Below are 20,424 nucleotides of genomic sequence, written 5' to 3'. Positions count from 1 at the left end.
CCCTGCCACAGGTGTTGGAAGTGTGAGTACTTAGGTAGGCTGATGACAATGGGTGGACTGGATGAGGGGCATCTTCAGGAAATCAGTTGATATGGTTATCTAACTGCTGACATAAAGAAGCTCCACATAGGCTGCTCTAAAAGTCATAGCATAGTTCTAGAGATGCCTTTTAAAATTTGTTTATTTCTGTCTAATTGTTTTATAGAACAAGTAATTTTAAGCAATAGAGAATAATGGAAAGGACATGGGTTTTGGTGCCAGAAGGAACTGAGTTCTCACTGTGGCTTTGGCATATACAGCTCTGTGAATTGGGTGATTACTTAACTATTAGGAGCTCTATTTACAGTCTCCTTAACTGCAAAATGATGGGCAATAATAATGTAGTCTAAAAAACTGAAAACTACCAAGCAAAAAAAAAAGTGGTGGTGGATTTTTAAAAAATTCACATAGCTGACAGCCTGTTGGAGAAACTTCTGAGAATTTTCACCTGTAGCAACATCTGTGGGGCAAAGGTTTTATTGACCTTTTCTTAAATTTGGATTTTGTGAAGGGGAATATCAGTTTACCATAGATTCTTGGCTACCAAGACTTATATAAGACCTGCATTTTATATTTTTATTTTTTAAAAAAAGAAACAGGGTCTCACTGTGTTGCTCAGGCTGGTCTCAAATTCCTGGGCTCAAGCAGTTCTCCTGCCTCAGTCTCCCAAATTGCTGAGGATTACAGGCATGAGCCACCACGCCCAGCCTAAGACCTGCATCTTAATGAATGCAAAATTGGTAGATACATTATTTCCCTCTGTAAAATCCTAGGTAAGGATTCATGTGCCCATCTGATGTCCCAATTATTTTGGCCAGTAATTAGAATATATTAATTAATCAAGCAAGAAATTTATTCTGGCAAGATCACCAAGAGTGATTTTTCTAAAGCCATTTGTTCTAGTGGGAGCCCCAAGATAACATATCTGTTTGGAATATATTAACCACAAAGAAATCATCTTTAATTATTCATATAGTAGAGATATCCTAGACCTACTTCTGAGAAAAACTCTGGCTATGCCTGAAGATTGGCCCACCTCAGTATAGGCATTGCTCAGGAGAGAAAAAGGGTCAGGCTTCTCCATTTCTATTGAGGAAATACTCCCTCATCCCCAACTTATTCATTTCTATGTTTAGTTCTAAAATATTTGGCTTTACCACAGGCATCACATTACCCAACTTCAAACTATGCTACAAGGCTACAGTAACCAAAACAGCATGGTACTGATACAACGAGACACATTAGACCAATGGAACAGAATATAGAACCCAGAAATAAAGCTGCACACCTGCAAGCATTGGATCTTTGACAAAGGCTACAATAATAAGAAATGGGGAAAGGAGTCCCTATTCAAACAATGGTGCTGGGATAGCTGGCTAACCCTATGCAGAAGATTGAAATTGTACCCCTAAATTTCACCATATACAAAAGTTAACTCGAGATGAATTAAAGACTTAAATGTAAGACCTAAAACTGTAAAAATCCTAGAAGAAAAGCTAGAAAATACCATTCTGGACATTGGCCTTGGCAAAGAATTTATGACTAAGTTCCCAAAAGCAGTTACGACAAAAATAAAAACTGACAAACGGGATCTAATTAAACTAAAGGGCTTCTGCACAGCAGAAGAAACTATCAACAGAACAAACAGACAACCTGTAGAATGGGAGAAAATATTCACAAACTATGCATCCAACAAGGTTCTGATATCTAGAATCTACAAGGAACTTAGGCAATTTGACAAGCAAAGACCAAATAACCCCATTAAAAAGTGGGCAAAGGACATGAACAGACACTCTCAAAAGAAGACATACAAGTGGCCAACAAACACAAAAAAATGCTCAACATCACTAATCTTTGGAAAAATGCAAATCAAAACCACAGTGAGATACCATCTCATGCCAGCAAGAAAAGCTACTATTAAGAAGTCAAAAAATAACAGATGTTGGCAAGGCTGCAGAGGAAAGGGAACGTTTATACACTGTTGGTTGAAATGTAAATTAAAATGTAAATGTAAAATGTAAAGTTCAGTCACTGTGGAAAGCAGTTTGGAGATTTTTCAAGGAACTCAAAACAGAACTACCATTTGACTCCACAATCTTGTTACTGGGTATATACCCAAAAGAAAATAAGCAGTTCTACCAAAAAGTCACATGCACTCATATGTTCACTGCAGCACTATTCACAACAGCAAAGACTTAGAATCAACCTAGGTGCCCATCAACAGTGGAGTGGATGAAGAAAATGTGGTACATATAAACCATGAGATACTACACAGCCATAAGAAAAGACAAAATCTTCTCCTTTGCAGCAAAATTGATGAAGCTAGAGGTCATTCAAAAGTGGGCAAAGGACACGAACAGACACTTCTCAAAAGAAGACATACAAGTGGCCAACAAACACGAAAAAATGCTCAACATCACTAATCATTGGAAAATATCCTACGCAGATTAACACCGGAACAGAAAACCAAATACCACGTTTTCCCTTACAAGTGAAAGATTAACACTGGGTACATATGGACAGGGAAAAATAGACACTGGGACCACTAGATGGGGGAGAGAGGGAGAGGAGCAAGGGTTGAAGTAATAACTATTGGTAATAGTAATGCTCACTACCTGGGTAATGGGATCATTTGTATCCCAAACCTGAGCATCATTCAATATACTCATTTAACAAACCTGTACATCTACTCCCTGAATCTAAAATAAAAGTTGAGGCTGGGCGCGGTGGCTCATGCCTGTAATCCCAGCACTTTGAGAGGCCGAGCTGGGCAGATCACCTGAGGTCAGGAGTTCGACACCAGCCTGGTCAACATGGTGAAACCCCACCTCTACCAAAAATACCAAAATTAGCCAGGCATGGTGGCGGGCACCTGTAATCCCAGCTACTTGGGAGGCTGAGACAGGAGAATCGCTTAAACCTGGGAGGTCAAGGTTGCAGTGAGCCGAGATCACATCATTGCACCCCAGCCTGGATAACAGAGAGAGACTCTGCCAAAAAAAAAAAAAAAGAACCAAACCAAACCAAACCAAAACAAAACCGGCCTCACCCCTTATAAGCAATACAGTGAACACGTAGCTCAGGACCTTACCAGACACCATACTCTTGACCTGTATATTTTCCAACCTATACATATGGTTTAGTTAAAAAGAATGATTCTTATGGAGGGTCGGTTGAAAGGAAATGTAGTCTATTTCTTCCCAAGGATAGTTTAGGCCTTCCTTGATGTAATAAAGAGTTATGATATCAATCATGGGCACCAGAATTCCTCATAGGAAAAAAAATGTCTTGTTTGAACAAATAACTTGACAGGTTCTTCAGCATTGGAAAATTATTGGCCATATCTCATCAAATTTTTTTTTTCTGCTTTCCCTGGTTTTCTCCTTCAGGGAATCTAATTACACATATATTAGGTGGTTTGAAGTTGTCCTGCACCTCACGAATACTCTTTTCTTTTCTCTTTTTTTTTTTTTTTTGGAGAAAGCATCTCACTCTATCACCAAGGCTGAAGTTCAGTGCAACCTCCACCACCCAGGTTCAAGCGTTCTCCTTCCTCAGCCTCCCGAGTTGCTGGTATTACAGGCACACGCCACCACACCTGGCTAATTTTTTTTATATTTTTGGTAGAGATAGTGTTTCACCATTTTGGCCAGGCTTGTCAGGAACTCCTGACCTCAAGTGATCCATCCACCTTGGCCTCCCAAAGTGCTGGGATTACAGGCATGAGCCACCACGCCCAGCTTTTTCATTTGTTTTATCACTTTTTTTTCACCTCTATGTCTCATCTTGGATAGTTTCTATTGCTACGCCTTCAAGCGCACTACTTTTTTCTTCTGTAACGCCTAGTCTGCTGTTAATTCCATTCAATGTAATTTTCATCTCAGATGTTGTAGTTTTCATCCCTGGAAATAATTGGGGTCTTTTATAATTTGAGACTTATTGAATCTCTCTTTCTCCCTCTCCCTTTTTTTCACACACACATGAAATTGAGGCTCTTGGTGATTAAATAACTTGATGAAAGCCTCAGACGGATGAGTGAATAGGATTCAGCCCCAGGCTGCAGGATTCCAAGGCCTGTGCTGTTGATTGTTCTGTTCGTTATGGGTCATTTTGCTCTGCCTCTGAGTGCCTGGTAATGTTTGATTGAATGAGGATATTGTAAATTTTACTTTGCTGAGTGCTAGATATTTTTGTTTGCCTATAAATATATTGGGAAGCAGTTAAGTTAGTTGGAAGCAGTTTGACCTTTTTGGGTCTTGGTTTTACGATTTGTTAGATGGGTTCAGAGCAGTAGACAAATCATAAAACCAAGACCCAAAGTGGTGGAAATAATTAGCCTTAGGCTGAACAGTCTAAGGCTAATTATTCTCACCACTAAGGCAAGAACTTCCTGAGTTCCCTATCCAATACCCTGTGAATTACGAGTTTTTCTAGTCTGGCTTATGAGAATAGGCACTGCTTCTAGCCCTATTTGAATGCTAGACGCTGTTTCCAACGAATGCTTTCAGATGATTCTCTGGTCTCAGGTAACTCCTTTACACACATGCACTCGTTACTTATCGAATACTTGAGGGGGTCCCTCTGCACATCGCTGGATTTTTTACCCAATGCAGCTCTTTCCTCTGTCTTGTGAACTTTAGCTGCCTTGGACTGTCTCCTCAACTTACATTTTTGATATGTCATGTTTTCAATATCATTCAGATCTAAGTATTTTCTAATTTCCCTTATGATATCTTCTTTTATCCAGGATGTTTTTAGAAGTGTGTTGTTTAATTTCCAAATACTGGGATATTTTCCAGATATCTTTTTGTTTTTATTTTCCAATATAACTCTGTGGTCAGGGAACATATTGTATATTATTTTAACTTTTAAAAATTTATTGAGATTTACTTACTAAGACTTATTGTTGGGCCAGGCACGGTGGCTCACACCTGTAATCCCAGCACTTTGGGAGGCCAAGGCAGGCGGATCATGAGGTCAAGAGATCAAGACCATCCTGGCCAACATGGTGAAACCCCGTCTCTACTAAAATTACAAAAATTATCCTGGCATGGTGGCAGGCACCTGTAGTCCCAGCTACTCGGGAGGCTGAGGCAGGAGAATCACTTGAATCTCACTTGAACCAGGGAGGCGGAGGTTGTCGTGAGCTGAGATTGCGCCTCTGCACTCCAGCCTGGTGACACAGCAAGACTCCATCTCAAAAAAAAAAAAAAAAAGACTTATTGTTTTATGGTTTAGCATATAATCTGTCTTGATGAATTCTCCATGTATACTTGAGAACAATGTGTATTCCACAGATGTTGGATGTAGTGTTCTGTAAATGTCTACAAGGTCAAGTTAGCTGGCAGTGTTGTTTGTGGCCTCTATATCCTTACCTGATTTCCTGTTCTATCAATTGCTGAGAGAGTTGAATTCTCTAATAATAATTATGAATTTTTAAAGTTTGTCTTTCAGTTCTATTCATTTTTTCTTTTTAAATTTTAAAGCTATATAATGAAATGTCCTCTTGATAAATTGTCCCTCTTATCATTATGAAATGTCCTTCTTTACCCTTGGTAATATTTCTTGTTTTAAAATCTTTTTTGTCTGATATCAACAGAGGCACTTCAGCTTTTGTTTGATTAGTTTTTATATGGCATATCTTTATTTTCCCTTTTATATGTGAATGTAATAAGTTAAAGATACATTTTATAAACCCTAGAATAATGAATAGAAACTATAGGAAAGATGTATAGCAAATGATATAAAATTAGATATAATGGAAAAATTTAACAAATAATTGGAAATTATAAAAAGAATTAAGTTAAAATTATGGAAATGAAAAACACCATAACAAATTAAAACACTAAGGATGATTAATAGCAGATTAGACACAGCTGAAGAAAGAATTAGTCAGCTAGAAGACAGGTCAGAAAAAAATATCTAAGACTGAAGTTTAGAGTGACAAAAGTAAGTAAAAAGAAAAAACAATTTTATTGTTCATGTCAAACTTTTAAGCTGAATTTTCAGTAACATTCACAATAATTTCCGAAGTTTTACCTCCTACAGAGTAAGCTTCTAAAGGCTTTACTTTGACTTCACGAGTTAGATGAAAACATTGAGCTAGTATTAAAATTAAATTAACTGTTACTCTTTTCCTATACCAGCCATAATTCTATAACTCATGTCCATCTTAATAAGTAGTTAAAAAAAAAAAAAAACCAAAACATTTACCCTGTGAATTTGGAAACTAAAAAGACACTGCCAAATACCTCAAGGGTTAAAGAGGATATCCCAGTGGAAATTACAAAACATTTAGATTAGACAAAGGTAAAAATGTTACATATCAAGTCTTATAAAATGAAGCTAAAGTGATGTTTAGGGGTAAATTTAGAGCATCAAATACATATATCAAAGTACATTATACTGGAAGTTCTAACCAATATAATTAGACAAGAAAAATAAATTGAGACATATAAGAACAGAAAGTAAGAAAGCAAACGGCCTTTATTTGTGGACAATATAATAGTCTACATATCCAAGGGAGACCAGAAGAAAATGATTAGAATGAGAGAATTCAGCAACGCTATTACATGGAAGACCAATGTACACAAAACAAGCTCCCATTCACACTTACAACATCATAAAGTACTGAGGAATAAATCTAGCAAGAAGAGTACCAAACCTTTAAAGGACAAATTATAAAACATATGATAGTCTACAAAAGATGACCCAAAATAAATGAAAACATTTGCCATACTTGTAAGTTTGAAGACTCAGTATCTCAAATATGTAAGTTTTATCCAAATAAACCTATACATTTACTGCTACCTCAATCAAATTCTAATAGAGATTTTCACTGACCTTGAAAAACGAATTCCCAAATTCACAAGAAAGAGCAAAGTACTCAGAATAACTAACATGCTTATGAGGGAGGATAGAGTGGAGCATTTATTTTACCAACTATCAAGATTTATTTATATATTTATATATTTATTTATTTATGATGGAGTCTCACTCTCTCGCCCAGGCTGGAGTGCACTAGTGCGATCTTGGCTCACTGCAATCTCTGCTGCCTGGGTTCAAGTGATTCTCCTGCCTTAGCCTCCCAAGTAGCTGGGATTACATTTGCCCACTACCACACCCGGCTAATTTTTGTATTTTTAGTAGAGAGGGGGTTTCGCCATGTTGACCAGGCTGGTCATCTTGAACTCCTGACCTCAGTTGATCTGACCACCTCGGCCTCCCAAAGTGCTGAGAATACAGGCGTGAGACACCGCGCCCAGCCAAGATTTATTATGAGGCCATAGTAATTAAGATAATGTAGCAGTGTTTGTCATTACATGTCTAGTGTCCAGTGACAGACACATAGACCAATAGAAGACAGTTGAAAGCTTAGAAAAAGAAGCAGACACATCGGTATAACTTGATGTATGAAAGCAGCAGCAATGAAGGGGAAAAGGATGGAAAATTAATTTCCATATAAAAATTATGGAGATAATGTATACCAAAATGAATTCCAGGTTGATTGAAGTCCTAAACTGTAAAAAACAAAACGTTAAAACTTTTAGAAAAAAATTAAGGCGTATGTCTTGGAGTAGAGATGGATGTCTTAAATAAGATTTTTTAAAAGCACAAATAGATAAATTTGATTAAAATATTAGTTAAAATTCTGCTCAAAAGAGACACTATAAGCAAACTTAAAAGGCAAGCCACAACCAAAGACTTTGGGGGACCCTTTTGCAGATCTCTGAGAGTCCTTGTCTCTGTCCAGCTCCCTTCTCTCTGGTATTTTGTCCATAAATTCTGGCTTCCTGGGCTTCCCTGAACTTAAATTCTGACTCCTCAATTTGACTGCTGGGCTCTTTCTGGGTTTTCCCTTCTGTGCTGGAACTCGGGGAACTCACCTAGGCAATAAGCCAGGCAATCCTAGAGAGCTCTTCATTTTACTTCCTTCCTTCAGGGATCACTATTCTGTACTACCTTTGCCCATTGTTTTAGATGGTTTGTTGGTTTTCTAGTTATTAAAGTAGGAGAGTAAACCTGGTCCCTATTATTCCACCATGGCCAGAAGTGGAAGTGGTCCTAATATAATTTTCATAAAGTTTGAAAACATGTAAAACAATGGTATATATCTCTGTATCTACATAGAGATAAAGAATTTATTAAAAATATGAAGTAATGGTATAAAAAAGGTGTATAGGAAAGATAAACACCAAATTTGGAAGGGTATTTACTTGGAGGGAGAGATAGGAGAGGACTACTCTGAAATTGAGCTACTTTATAGGTAAGAATGGCAGCATTTTAGAATTCTTTGAAAAATTAGTAGGCACATGGCTGTTCTTCATGCTATTTTATATACTTCTTGTATGAATGAAATATTTTATAATAAAAATGTAAAAGTATTAAAAAGAAGACTAAGGAATATTAGGTAAAGGAGCATCCCAGAAAGATCAAGAGGTAAAATAGAGTAATTGTTTCTGCAAGCTACCTAAGTCAGAAGACACTGTGTAGAGGAGACAAAAAAAATAACAACGGAGACATAGCATCTTCTTCCCTCACCTCGGGGTCTTTGGAAGGCCTGTGATTTCCCTGCTGGTGCTTTCCTACTGGTATTTCCTACTTTTGGACAGACTTTTCTTTGATGAAACCCTTCAAACCCCAGCTTCCACAAACACCACCAGTATCACTATGACGCTGTGTTGTCATCTGTCCGTCCACCTGTGAGTCACTAACCCTTAGTTCTTGAAGATTTGAGCCCTCGAGTCACTGTCCCTCTCTCTGTCATCCACAGAGATGATCTTCTTTGACCCTGGCCTCTTAGTTCCTTGCACTCCTTTCCTCCAATTACTGTCTCTTGCTTGGATATTGCAGTGGCCTCCTGACTGGTCCCCCTTCTCCAGGGTCATTCCCTACCTCATCAATTCTTAACACAGTAGCCAGCCAGAGACATCCTTTTAAAACATTGGGTCATGCCCCTTCTCTACTCCAAGTCCTCAAGTGACTCCGCATCTCGCTCAGAGGAAAAGCCAAGCTTCCCTCATTGTCTTCAGAGCACTACATTATTTGGCTCCTGATACCTCCTCTCCTGCTGCCTTCCTGCTCATCACCCTGGGCTCCTGGATGCTTCTGAAACCTGCTAGGCATGCTCCTGCCTCATTTGTACCTACTGCTCCCTCTGCCTAGACATTTTCACTCTAGATACCTCTAAGGCTTGTTTCTTCTCTCACCTCCTGATATGGTTTGGCCGTGTCTTCACCCAGATCTCATCTTGAATTGTAGTTGCCATAATCCCCATGTGTTGTGGGAGGGACCTGGTGGGAGGTAATTTAATCATGGGGGTGGGTACCCTCATGCTGTTCTCGTGATAGTGAGTGAGTTCTCGTGAGATTTGATGGTTTAATAAGGGACTTTCCCCGCTTTTGCTTGGCACTCTTCTCCTTGCTGCCGTCATGTGAAGAAGGATGTGTTCGCTTCCTCTTCCACCCTGACTGTAAGTTTCCTGAGGCCTCCCCAGCCATGCTGAACTGTGAGTCAGTTAAACTTCTTTCCTTTATAAATTACCCAGTCTCAGGTATGCTTTTATTAGTAGTGTGAGAATAAACGAATACACATCCTTTAGGTCTTTTCTCCCCAATTGTCACATTTGTCATAAGACCTTCCTTGACCACTTTATTTAAAACTGCTCTCTCCCTTCACAATGCTTTCTTTTGCTTAATTTTTTCTCTAGCATTTACCACCCTCTAATATGCTATTTAATTAATTTCTTTATTTTGCTTATTGCCTGTCTCCCTTCACTGGAGGAGCTCTCTATGACTTCCCTGCCTCTCTTGTGGATACAGGAATCATTTGGTTACTCTCATGCCATGACAGCAACTCTTCAAGGCTGTGTGAGGCTCCATTTGGCAAGGCACCCATATGCAACTATTCTTACCTGGACTCTTGCTGTCTTGGAGCTCAGCCCAGCTCTTGGATCCCACAACTCCATCTGGGAATTCTATTGCCTTCCTGGGGCTCGACTTTGGAGCAGGGAACAAGGTTGCTCTCTCTGGGACCCATCGACATCTTTGTAACCTGGCCTTTTTCTTTATCTCTTTCATCTCTCTGGGCTGGAGATTTTTTCCTAGTATGATGCGGAGGGTAATTCTTGTTCTGGCTCACTTCTTGTCTATGCTGTGAATTCTTTCCCTAAGGGCCTGGGTTTTTGTAACTTAAAACTGAAAGGAGAGACCCCTTCCCTCTGCATTTGGCTATCAGATTCTCTTCACTGAGTAAAGAATAACCTGGTTGCCAGTGAGAGGAAGGACCAAGGGGCGTAGCATCGGCATACCATTTTTAATGAGAGAATTGTGAAATACTTAAAAAATACAGTTGTACCATTTGATAATACTAATGACAACAACAACAATAATGATATAATTTACATCTATTGAGCATTTCGTGTATGTCAGATCCTCTCCTAAGTGCGCTCTACATATGCTATCTCTTTTGTCACAACAAATCTATGTATATTTAATATTAGTCTTATTTTCCATCAGAGCAGTTGAAGTTCAGCAAGGTAAAGAGACTTGTGTGTGTCAGGGTCTCACAGTTTGCAAATAGTGGATCTAGGCTTCAGATGCTAGCCTGCATCTAAAGCCTGAGCTCAACCACTGTACCTCCTGGCCTCTTGGCAATATCCCTAGAGCCTCAGGACACCAAATGGGGAATCATTCCATTCTTTCACACTCCTGGCTCCTCATCAGGCAGCAGTGGGGCTGGCCTTCTTGATTCCCTGCCCCAGCAGAGGTGGGTTGTCCCTAGGGTGCCCCCACTGTCAGCCTCTTCCTCAGAACCTGGTTGTCCTTTCTGCTTCTACCGTGGCCTATCTCATCTCCCTGCAGGTTTCCAACCTCTCTCTCTCTCTCTTTCTTGGTTTGGCTTTACAAATAAAATATAAATTTAGCTAAGAGCTCATACCACAAAAAGGGAAGAAATGGTAAGTACAGGCAGCAAACAGAGTCCAAGGGTTAACACCCTGCTGCCACTGGGTGCATGGGCTTTGCAAAGGGGTGGGGGGACTGAGGCTCCCTGGTCTGTGTTCTTGGACCCTCCAGGTGGCCCCTGACCACCTGGCTCATGCTGAGGCAGGACCTCCCAGGCTCTCCCCCACACAGGCAGAGCTTTTTCCAGGTAGAATATGCCTGTGGCTTCAAAAAGACCTCAAACAATCTCTACTATCAGAGGATTATTCCTTTGGATTAACAAGCTCCAAATACTGGATAGGCTCACTCTAAAAATTCAGGTGTCAGACATTTTCATCTTAGTATAGCTGGGCCGAATCACTGGGCTCAGAGCAAGGCTCCCAGGGGACAGTTATGTTGGTAGGCAGTGGGAATGGAGGAGAGCTTTGAAACATGGTGCAGGTGGGTCGGTGCAGTGGGCTGTGGGCTGTGGGCTGTGGGAGGGTGCAGAGCTGCATTTCTCTGCAGGTGAGGACTCCATCAGCACCTTGGGCCTGATCCTTGGCGTGGGGCTGTTGCTGCTGCTCATGTCCATCCTCGGCTATAGCCTGGCCAAGTGGTACCAGCGCGGGTACTGCTGGGAGGGTGAGTGTGCACTGGGCCCTGTCACCCCAGTTCTGCCCAGCTCCTCCTCTCCCATAGCAGTTGGCAATGCCTGGCAGGGCTGCAAACTCTTCAGCATGGTGGGATGCAAAAATATTTCCTGTGGTGGTTGCAGTGGTTGAAGACTTGAGTGGGTGGCTGAGCAGTTGAGGTGGTGAGGTGGGGCAATGGTACTTTTATCGAGGGAATGGGGGCTCCTCCCATCCCAGCAAGCAGCCAGCTTCCTCCTCCCTCAAAGCCCATAGGAGTCCATGCCAGGGGTCTCTGTGGGCCCCCAAGGCCAAGAGCAATGGCCTAGACAGGCCAAGCTCCAACTGGCTCCTCGTGTGTCTCTGCCCCTGCCTGTGGGTCTTGGGGCCCTCTCCTAAGCTTGTGGAGGTATCAGCTTCACTGGGAGTCTCCTGGAATTTGCTGTGGTGTTCTCAACTCTGAGACATAGCTGCAGTTTTCACTGGACTCTGGGAAAACTGGAAGGGTGTGCTGGAGTGCCAAGGGGTAGAAACTATTCCCTAGATCTGCAGTTAACTTTAACAGAGTCCATGGATATTTGTTGAGCACCTACTATGTGCCAATGCACTTTTGTCTAATATGATTTTCTTTGAAATTCCACATGAGGAAGACATTATTATAGCCTTCATTTTTATAGATGGGGACATGAGGCTAAAGTCGTGGAGTCAGAATGACGTGGAGTCTGAATTCAAGCCCAGGTCTGGTTCTTTTGGGGTCCAGGCTAGGACTGCCTTCATCCCAGGATAATCAGGACCCTTAATGGGGGGCCCTGAAGGAGGCTGGGATGCTCCCACACCATCCTGAGGTCCAGCCCAGCCACCCTCCTCCTCCAGACAGGGATGAGGGAGTACCAGATGTTCTTAGAAGGGTGATGGACTGCTTCCCCTGGAGGTGCTAACCCTCTCTTTTTGGATTGTCTTCCTAGGGCCTAATTTTGTCTTCAACTTATATCAAATCCAGTGAGTAAATTCAGGGAATATCTGGGTGAGGTGGGGGTTGGGGGTAGATATAATGGAAAAAGAATCAAAGATAGAGTAAGAACTGACTGGTTCCCTTTCCTGTCTTCTGTTCATGCCCCTAAGAAAATAAAAGAAGGGCACAAGAATCCATTTAGAAAAGTCCCATGAATTAAAACTTGAACACAGACAGGACTATGTGAAACCCTGATGACAATGATCTCCTTAACACTTACCCTTAGGCAGGGAACATCCATCAATCCATCCATCCATCCATCCATCCATCCATCCATCCATCCATCCATCTATCCATCTCTCCCCCAAGCAGACAGAGCCTGCCTTCCTTTCTTCCTTTCCTTTCCTTTCCTTTCCTTTCCTTTCCTTTCCTTTCCTTTCCTTTCCTTTCCTTTCCTTTCCTTTCCTTTCCTTCCTTCCTTCCTTCCTTATCATTTATTCAGAAAGATGCTATCATAACCACCCCTACTGCAGTATTAGTTTCAAAGAGTACAAAGATGACTGGGCATAGCCCCTGTTTTCAAGCATTTCATGTCTCTGCTGGAGACAGGTCTGATTACAAATAATGTAATCTCAGGCACAAGATAGTATGAAAAAGAAGAGCATATCAGAAAATCAGGGATTCAGGGAGTGTGAGCCGGAAGTCCTCTTGGCGTTGGTCATCTCTTCTACTTGCCACAGGCAGGGCTGTACCTCCTTTGGCCCTGAGAGATGAATATGGTAAGTGGCCCACTTCCTTTTCTGGAAGACAAGTCAGTGAATTGGTGCCCTGGAGTCAAGGGAGATGGGGACCCAGGGAGAGGCTAGGTTATCACTCCAGTAGCCTGATTGGATCATCTTCTTCAGGAACCTGAAGGATCTGGAGATAGGTCCACCCTTCACCATCAGTGGTCACATCAGCAGCACAGATGGTGGCTACAGGAAGTTCTCCAATGGGCTAGTCTGATGCAGAGACAGCAACTTGTGAAGCCCTGGGGAGGTGAGTTGGAGTTGGGAGAACTTCCGAGTGAGCCTGATGTCCAAGTAAGGTCCTAAGAGGGTTCAGTCACCCAAGCCTCGCACCAAGGACCACTTGGAACCCAAAGAGATTATCTGGTTCATCCCCTGTCTTCTGGTGCTGATCTCAGGCTTGGGTCATGTTTTCTCCCACCCACTTCTGGTACTGGGCCTGCCCTGTTTCCTCCTGTCCACCCAATCCATGCCTGGCCTTTCTTTCCTGGGAAGGTTCTGTTTGTATTCAAGGTGGAAGCTCCTAGAGCAGAGCTTTTTATCTCAACTCTTGCTCTGAGATGAAATTTCCAGATGGCCAATATCTCCAAGAAGCATCACTCTAGCACTTCAGTTCTGAGCTTTCTGAGCCCAGGAGCCTCCCCTGCTTCATGGCCCGCCAACCCTTTGGCCACACCTTCCCTCGCCTGCCTTCAAGCCTGTCCCTTCCCCACATCTCAGCTGCTTTTTCCCATCCAAACCATTTCTTCCTCGGGCAGTTCTTGCCCCTCTCAGGCTCCCCTGGACTGCCCTCATCCCCTTGGATCTTCAAGGCCTGGCCTGGCCCCTCACTGTGAAGAATGAGGGGGTCTCCTCTGGATACACCACCAGCCTATGATATGGGAGTCCTGGGGAGTCAGGCCTCTGGGGATGGAGTCTGGCTGGGCAGCAGCGGCTTTCTCTCAGAACTAAAAGAGGCCACCATTCCTCAGGAGGAAGCTGGATCCCGGGAAGCCCCTGAGCCTGTAGGACAGGTCACAGATGTCCTGGAGAACCAGCCCTGCCCAGTGCAGTCCAGTGTGGGCGAGGCCTCCAGACACCAGTGGGGAGCTTCTTTATGTGGTATCTCCAGTTATCTCCCCCTGTAGGGTTGACCAGCGGCTGGAAAGCCAGTCATAGCTTCAATAGGTGAAGTTATACTGAGGTGATTCCAGACATGGTTTTAACATTCCCACCTGAGGCCAACTTCCCTGAAGCCTGAGCTGGGCCTTGACTCTGCCCTGCCCCGCTCTGTACTTGGTTCCAGCACTTTCAACCCTCCCCCTGCCCCGTCCCCAATGTGGGCCTGTTCTCTTACTGCTCAAGGCCTCAGTGCCTCCCAAACATGGCCAACTCCCAATTTTGATGTGCAGTGCTGAGAACAGTCTAGAAACATGTTCTTGTCGCCTAGGCTCCTGCGATGGGGTGGGCATGGGGGACTGGGTGAGTGCTACCTTGCCGTGTTCTGCATTTCTTGTGCAAAGCCTGTCCTGTGGCAAAAGTGGGCAGGAAATGGTGGGAGTGTGAAGAGGAACCCAGGAGAGGCTGAACAAACCAGATAATGCACCAGGGAAACCAAGAATCCACTGTAGTTTGGTGGACAGCAGGGCAGTTTCCCTCGTGAGTCATCACTCCTTTCTCCGGTCTGTGCCCTGCTGGACTGGAGGTGGAGTGTCCACAGGACATCAGCTCAGAAGGTGCTTAGTGCAGACTTGTTCAAACCAGAGAGGCAGAGTCCTCGGGGCTCCTGTGGATGGAGTAGGGCAAGAGAAGGGAGCCTGTCACTGCTGAAACCTGCAGTTAGAACAGCCAGCTGCCAGCACCTCTGCTAGCAGCCCAGCAACAGATGCAGGAGCCCAGTGCAGCAAGTGGGAGGAGGAGGGAAGCTGTGTGATTTCTCTCTCTATACTCCCTTTCCTGAAGCCTCATTTCTCGTTTTGGGTTCTAGCAGATTGTAGAGGAAGGAAGGTGAGGAGCCTCACCAGCCCTTACCCCATTTTCTGCCAGGGTCTGGAGGCCATTCTCCCAGCATAGCCAGGCTTTGACTTAATTACCAAGTCTCTGGATTTGGAGGTCTTCAACTGAGTCTTCTGCCCCTGAGTAAGTGGGAGTGAGGAAGGCCCCTTAATGGTTCTGAGACCCCTCCCTTCCTTGAAGGCCTCTTGGAATAGCAGGGAGGGGAGATGGGTTGTCTTCGGCTTCCTTCCTTGAATTTCAATTCTGAGGACTGGGGCCTCTTTCCTAACCCCTGAGGTTTGGGCCCCAGTAAAACTTTCTTTCTTTCTTTTTTTGAGATGGAGTCTCACCCTGTTGCCCAGGCTGGAGTGCAGTGGCGGGCTCTTGGCTCACTGCAACCTCTGTCTCCCAAGTTCAAAGGATCCTCCTGCCTCAGCCTCCCAAGTAGCTGGGATTACAGGTGTGCGCCATCATGCCCGACTAACTTATATTTTTAGTAGAGATGGGGTTTCACTATGTTGGCCAGGCTGGTCCCGAACTCCTAACCTCGAGGGATCCACCCGCCTCGGCCTCCCAAAGTGCTGGGATTACAGATGTGAGCTGCTGCACCTGGCCCGGCCCCAATAAAACTCTGTATCCGCACCCTGCCTAGCAGGGACACTGGGTCTGCAGTCCATGCCTGGCCACCCTAAGCCCCTGGAAGTGCTCAGAACTCAGTAGCCTTGGGGAATCTTGAAAGGGAGGATGGGACCCAGGACCCAGGTGGCCCTGGGCCCAGGTCTGTGGCTTCAGGTGAGGAGACGGGGACAGCTGCCCGGGGCTGGGAGCACGGAGGGTATTTCCCATCCTCGGGAGCAGAACTGATACTGGGCGACTTCCTCTTTTAGGGCCCTCTGACGCACCCGTTGTCCCCTCAGCCTCCCCCTCTTTTCCTTACTTCCGCAGGCTACTGGCGAGCACAGCTTTCTTCACCCTTGGGGCCTGGGCCTTACCCCTGGACTCTGCGTGTTTCTGTTGAGGGCTGTAAAGGGCAGATTCCAGCTTGTTTAGAAACGATTCGGGAGCAGATGCCTGGAAACCCAGCCACAGGTTTGGCTGAGCCAGGCACTGGCTGGGACCCAGACCACGGCTGTGCCAGGGCCTCTCCCAACACCTTCCCGCTACCTTTTTACGGTTCTTCTTTCCACCGGCCCTAAGAGCCCAGAGGCAGTCACGGGGGCTGGGGGCCCAAGGGCTGGCTGGTCCCGGTTCCCATGCCACCCTTTGGTGCCTTCTCTGGGGCTATTCTCCAGCCTGGGTACCCTCTTGTCCCCGCACCCCTTCCCCTCCAAGCCATATCTAGTCTCTGTGGGATGGCTCAAGTCCGTCTTTGCTGTGACTTTGCTCAGGGCTCGAGACTTGATACCACCCATTTTGATCTGAATTGCAGGTGGCCACATGTCCTCCATTTGTGCTGTTCCTCAACCAGGCTGAGCCCTCTGCCAGCAAATTTATGTCCCATAGGTCTTTAGTAACTCCTAAAGCTGGAGCGTGCTGGAGGAGGTCAGTAACTACTTGCCGAGTAGAGAAGAGATACCCAATGTAGCCACAGAAGGCTGCTTTGTCCTAGAAAATTGATCAAAATCATGATGAGGCTGGGAGGTGAAGAGGGAGCTTTTCTCTCCTCTAAGTTCTCCTTGAAGTCTTATTGATCTCGTCCCATGCCAGTGGCATTGGAGGGGGCCAGGTGCCAGGAGCCAGGAGGCCAGTGTCTATGGTGCCCCTCTCTCTGCTTCAGGAGTCTGAGAAACTCAAAGTAGGAGCAGATGGGAGGATCATTATTATTTTTTAAAAAACTGCTTAGTGATCAAAAGGAGGAGCAGAGACTGTTTGCACAGTCCACAGTCCACAGAACACAAAGCCTTTTCTTGCATGGTACTGCGTTTTGAGCCTTATGTCAAGCTTGAGACACAGAGATTATTCTTGGTCTCGTTTTACATACGGGGACACTTGGGTCAGAAAAGCAGCATGCTTTACCCAAGTTCCACAGCTGGCTACTGGCTGCACCAGAGCTGAGCAGAGTCTGCACCCTCACGGATGTAGCTGACATCAGGGGGTAAGGATGAGAACTGAATGTAGTATAAGGTCTGGTTCTGACCCTGCCCTGACGTGCTGTGTGGTCATGGGCTACTTACTCCACCTCTCTGGGCATCTATTTCAGCATCTGGAATCAAAAGATTGGACTATTTTTCCAAGGCTTCTCCTGGTTCTTACCTGTAGGAGAGCAAAGACCTTACCTACTTTTTTTTTTTTTTTAAAGCCTCTGCATTCTCAGTTCTTAGCATATAGCCAGGTCCATAGTAGGTGCTCAGTAAACAATTAAAAGATGCAAGTACAAAGTGTCAATATATCTTTCCATTTTAGGAGATGGCAGTTGAAAGGTGATGGCTGCAGTTCCCTAGTGGTCTAGGATTCTAAGCATTACTTAGCCTTTCCTTGACTCTGCACGTGTCTGACCAGGTTCCAAGTCTGGCCCATGGCCAACCAAATCGTTCTTTACCTGTAGGGTGAAATGCTAACGTTTGCTGAGCACATATCCGTGCAGGGCAGAGGCTTATGATGCACGTCTTCATCCTCACAGCCTCACAGCCTCACAGGTGAGGGAACAGAGGCCCAGAGTGCTGTGAAGTGATTTGTTCAAGGCCAAGCAAGAATCTATTTTCTTTATAATCCTTTGTCACCCACTTCTAGCCTCAGTCCAAACTGGCAGCTATCCTAACATCCTTGGCCCCCAAGAACATACTCCTCCCTCCTGATGGTCTCTAATCTCTTTTTGGGGTCTCCTTGTGTGGTGAGAAGGGCGCTCAGGAGCCCAGTCCTCCCCAGGCCCCATCCTCAGCTCTGAGCTTCCCACTGACCCACTCCTCTTTCTTCCTTTTATTTTTTAGACCTTCCTTGACCTCCAAATCACCAAATTCTGCCCATTCTTCACGCCAGCTCAAATTTCCCTTCTCCAGGGAGACTTCTGTAAGACCCATGGATCTTGTGTTCTGCTGATTTTAAATACAGATAGTCTCAGGCTCCCATAACTTTGTTATTGATTATTGCTTTGCATTCATTTATTCACTCTGCTTCCATAACATGCCAGGAACTATGCTAGGCACCATGAGGGCATCCAGTCTCCCTGAAATTAACCTTGCTTTCTCCTATTTGACAGGCATTTCTTGCAGGCAGAATCAGGTTTTAAACCTCTTCTGAGTTCTCCGCGGTACTTTGCATGGCTCTGGCCACAGCCAGGAACTTCTCAGGAAATTGTGTTGAAATCTCTCTTCAGAACATCTTGGGCATTGCTTCATCCCTGGTGCAATCCTAGGTGCTCTGAAAACCAAAACTTTTGATCTCTCCCCATCCTTGACTACATTCAACCTCGTGCTCATGATCAGTTACGTTTCTGAGAGAGAGCATACAGATGACGATTTTTCTATCTTAAAGGATAACCTAAGGAATGATCAAAACCGTGACAAGGCTGGCAGGTGAAGAGGGAGCTTTTCTCTCCTCTAGGTTCTTCTTCAAGTCTTAATGGTCTTGTCCTATGCCAGTGGCATTGGAGGGGGCCTGGTGCCAGGAGCCAGGAGGCCAGAGTCTATGGTGCCCCACTCTCTGCTCCAGGAGTCTGAGAAACTCAAAGTGGGAGCAGATGGGAGGATCATTATTATATTTCTAAAAACTGCTTAGTGATCGAAAACCATCTAGAAGCCGTGATATTTAAACAGATCTGGTACAAAACAGGAAGCCAGTGGCCTGGTGAATTCTCACACTTGGAGACCAGAAGTGAAAATGTTCTGCCTGCCCAGAGTAGCAGCAGGCCAGCAAAACAACAGGTGTGGCCGGGCACGGTGGCTCATGCCTGTAATCCTAGCACTTTGGGAAGCCAAGGCGGGTGGATCACTTGAGGTCAGCAGTTCAAGATCAGCCTGGCCAACATGGTGAAAACCCATCTCTGCTAAAACTACAAAAATTAGCCGAGTGTGGTGGCTCGTGCCTATAATCCCAGCTACTAGGGAGGCTGAGGCAAGGGAATTGCTTGAATCCTGGAGGCAGATGTTGCAGTGAGCTGAGATTGTGCCACTGGACTCCAGCCTGGAGACAGAGCAAGACTCTCAAAAGAAAAAAAAAAAAGAAAGAAAGAAAGAGAAAAACAAACCAAGAAAAAAACAGGTTGGGCAGTGCTGGAGGCGAGTTTTTATCTGCAAAGCTATTGGGCTGGTCTACTCCTCCCTAATCAGGAGGATGCGGTTTCTCATGATAAGCAGGGAGCCACTGGGGGAATGATGGTGAGCAGTATAAGAAGTCACATCTTCGGCCAGGCGCGGTGGCTCACACCTATAATCCCAGCACTTTGGGAGGCCGAGGTGGGCGGATCACAAGGTCAAGAGTTTGAGACCATCCTGGCCAACATGGTGAAACCCTGTCTGTACTAAAAATACAAAAGTTAGCTGGGCATGGTGGTGCGTGCCTGTAGCCCCCACTATTTGGGAGGCTGAGGCAGGGGAATCTCTTGAACCCAGGAGGCAGAGGTTGCAGTGAGCCAAGATTGCACCACTGCACTCCAGCCTGGCAACAGAGCGAGACTCAGTCTCAGAAAAAAGAAGTCACATCTTCTATTCTAGTCCCATTTCCTCCCCTTGTAGCTGGTGAGCGCAAGCTCTCTGAGCCCCTGATGCTGTGTTTGTTTGTATAAGGCTGCCATTGGACCTGAGGACTCTGAGGTCCCTTCCAGCTGGGAGGCTATTTCAGAGCTCAGGTAACTCTGAATAATCCTTTTTCACCCACTTCTAGCCTCAGTCCAAACTGGCAGCTACTCTGACATCTTTGGCCCCCAGAACCTACTTCTCCCTCCAGATGGACTCTAATCAGTTCCACAGTGCTCGGTGGGGGTGGGGAGTGGAGAAGGAGATGGGTGGAGACACCCCTGTGTGTGTGTGCGTGTGTGCAAGTGTGCATGTGTGTGTGCAAGTGTGCATGTGTGTGTACTACACAACTGAGCCAAGAAGGAGAAGGATCATGTCTGATTGCCTTTTGTATTTCCGGAGGGCCTGCCCATGACAGAGGCTTAATGAGTGTTTGCCCAAAGAGTG

At 44.8% G+C, this 20,424-nt stretch overlaps 1 protein-coding gene across 1 annotated transcript in view; it reads left to right on the top strand.

Annotated features, from left to right (window-relative positions):
* SMIM35 (small integral membrane protein 35) overlaps positions 1–13,550 on the top strand; it is a 44,564-nt gene extending 31,014 nt beyond the window's left edge. Inside the window, exons 4-6 of the mRNA XM_032167554.1 lie at positions 11,490–11,606; positions 12,559–12,592; positions 13,451–13,550. Coding sequence (XP_032023445.1) covers positions 11,490–11,606; positions 12,559–12,592; positions 13,451–13,550 — 251 coding nt within the window. The remainder of the gene's footprint in view (positions 1–11,489; positions 11,607–12,558; positions 12,593–13,450) is intronic.
* Positions 13,551–20,424: the final 6,874 nt, after the last annotated feature.

The sequence above is a fragment of the Hylobates moloch genome, unplaced genomic scaffold, assembly GCF_009828535.3.
Source record: "Hylobates moloch isolate HMO894 unplaced genomic scaffold, HMol_V3 SCAFFOLD_11, whole genome shotgun sequence".
NCBI classification, from domain to species: Eukaryota; Metazoa; Chordata; class Mammalia; order Primates; family Hylobatidae; genus Hylobates; species Hylobates moloch.
Note: the sequence above shows the minus strand (reverse complement) of the source record. Positions and strands in the feature narration are given on the sequence as shown.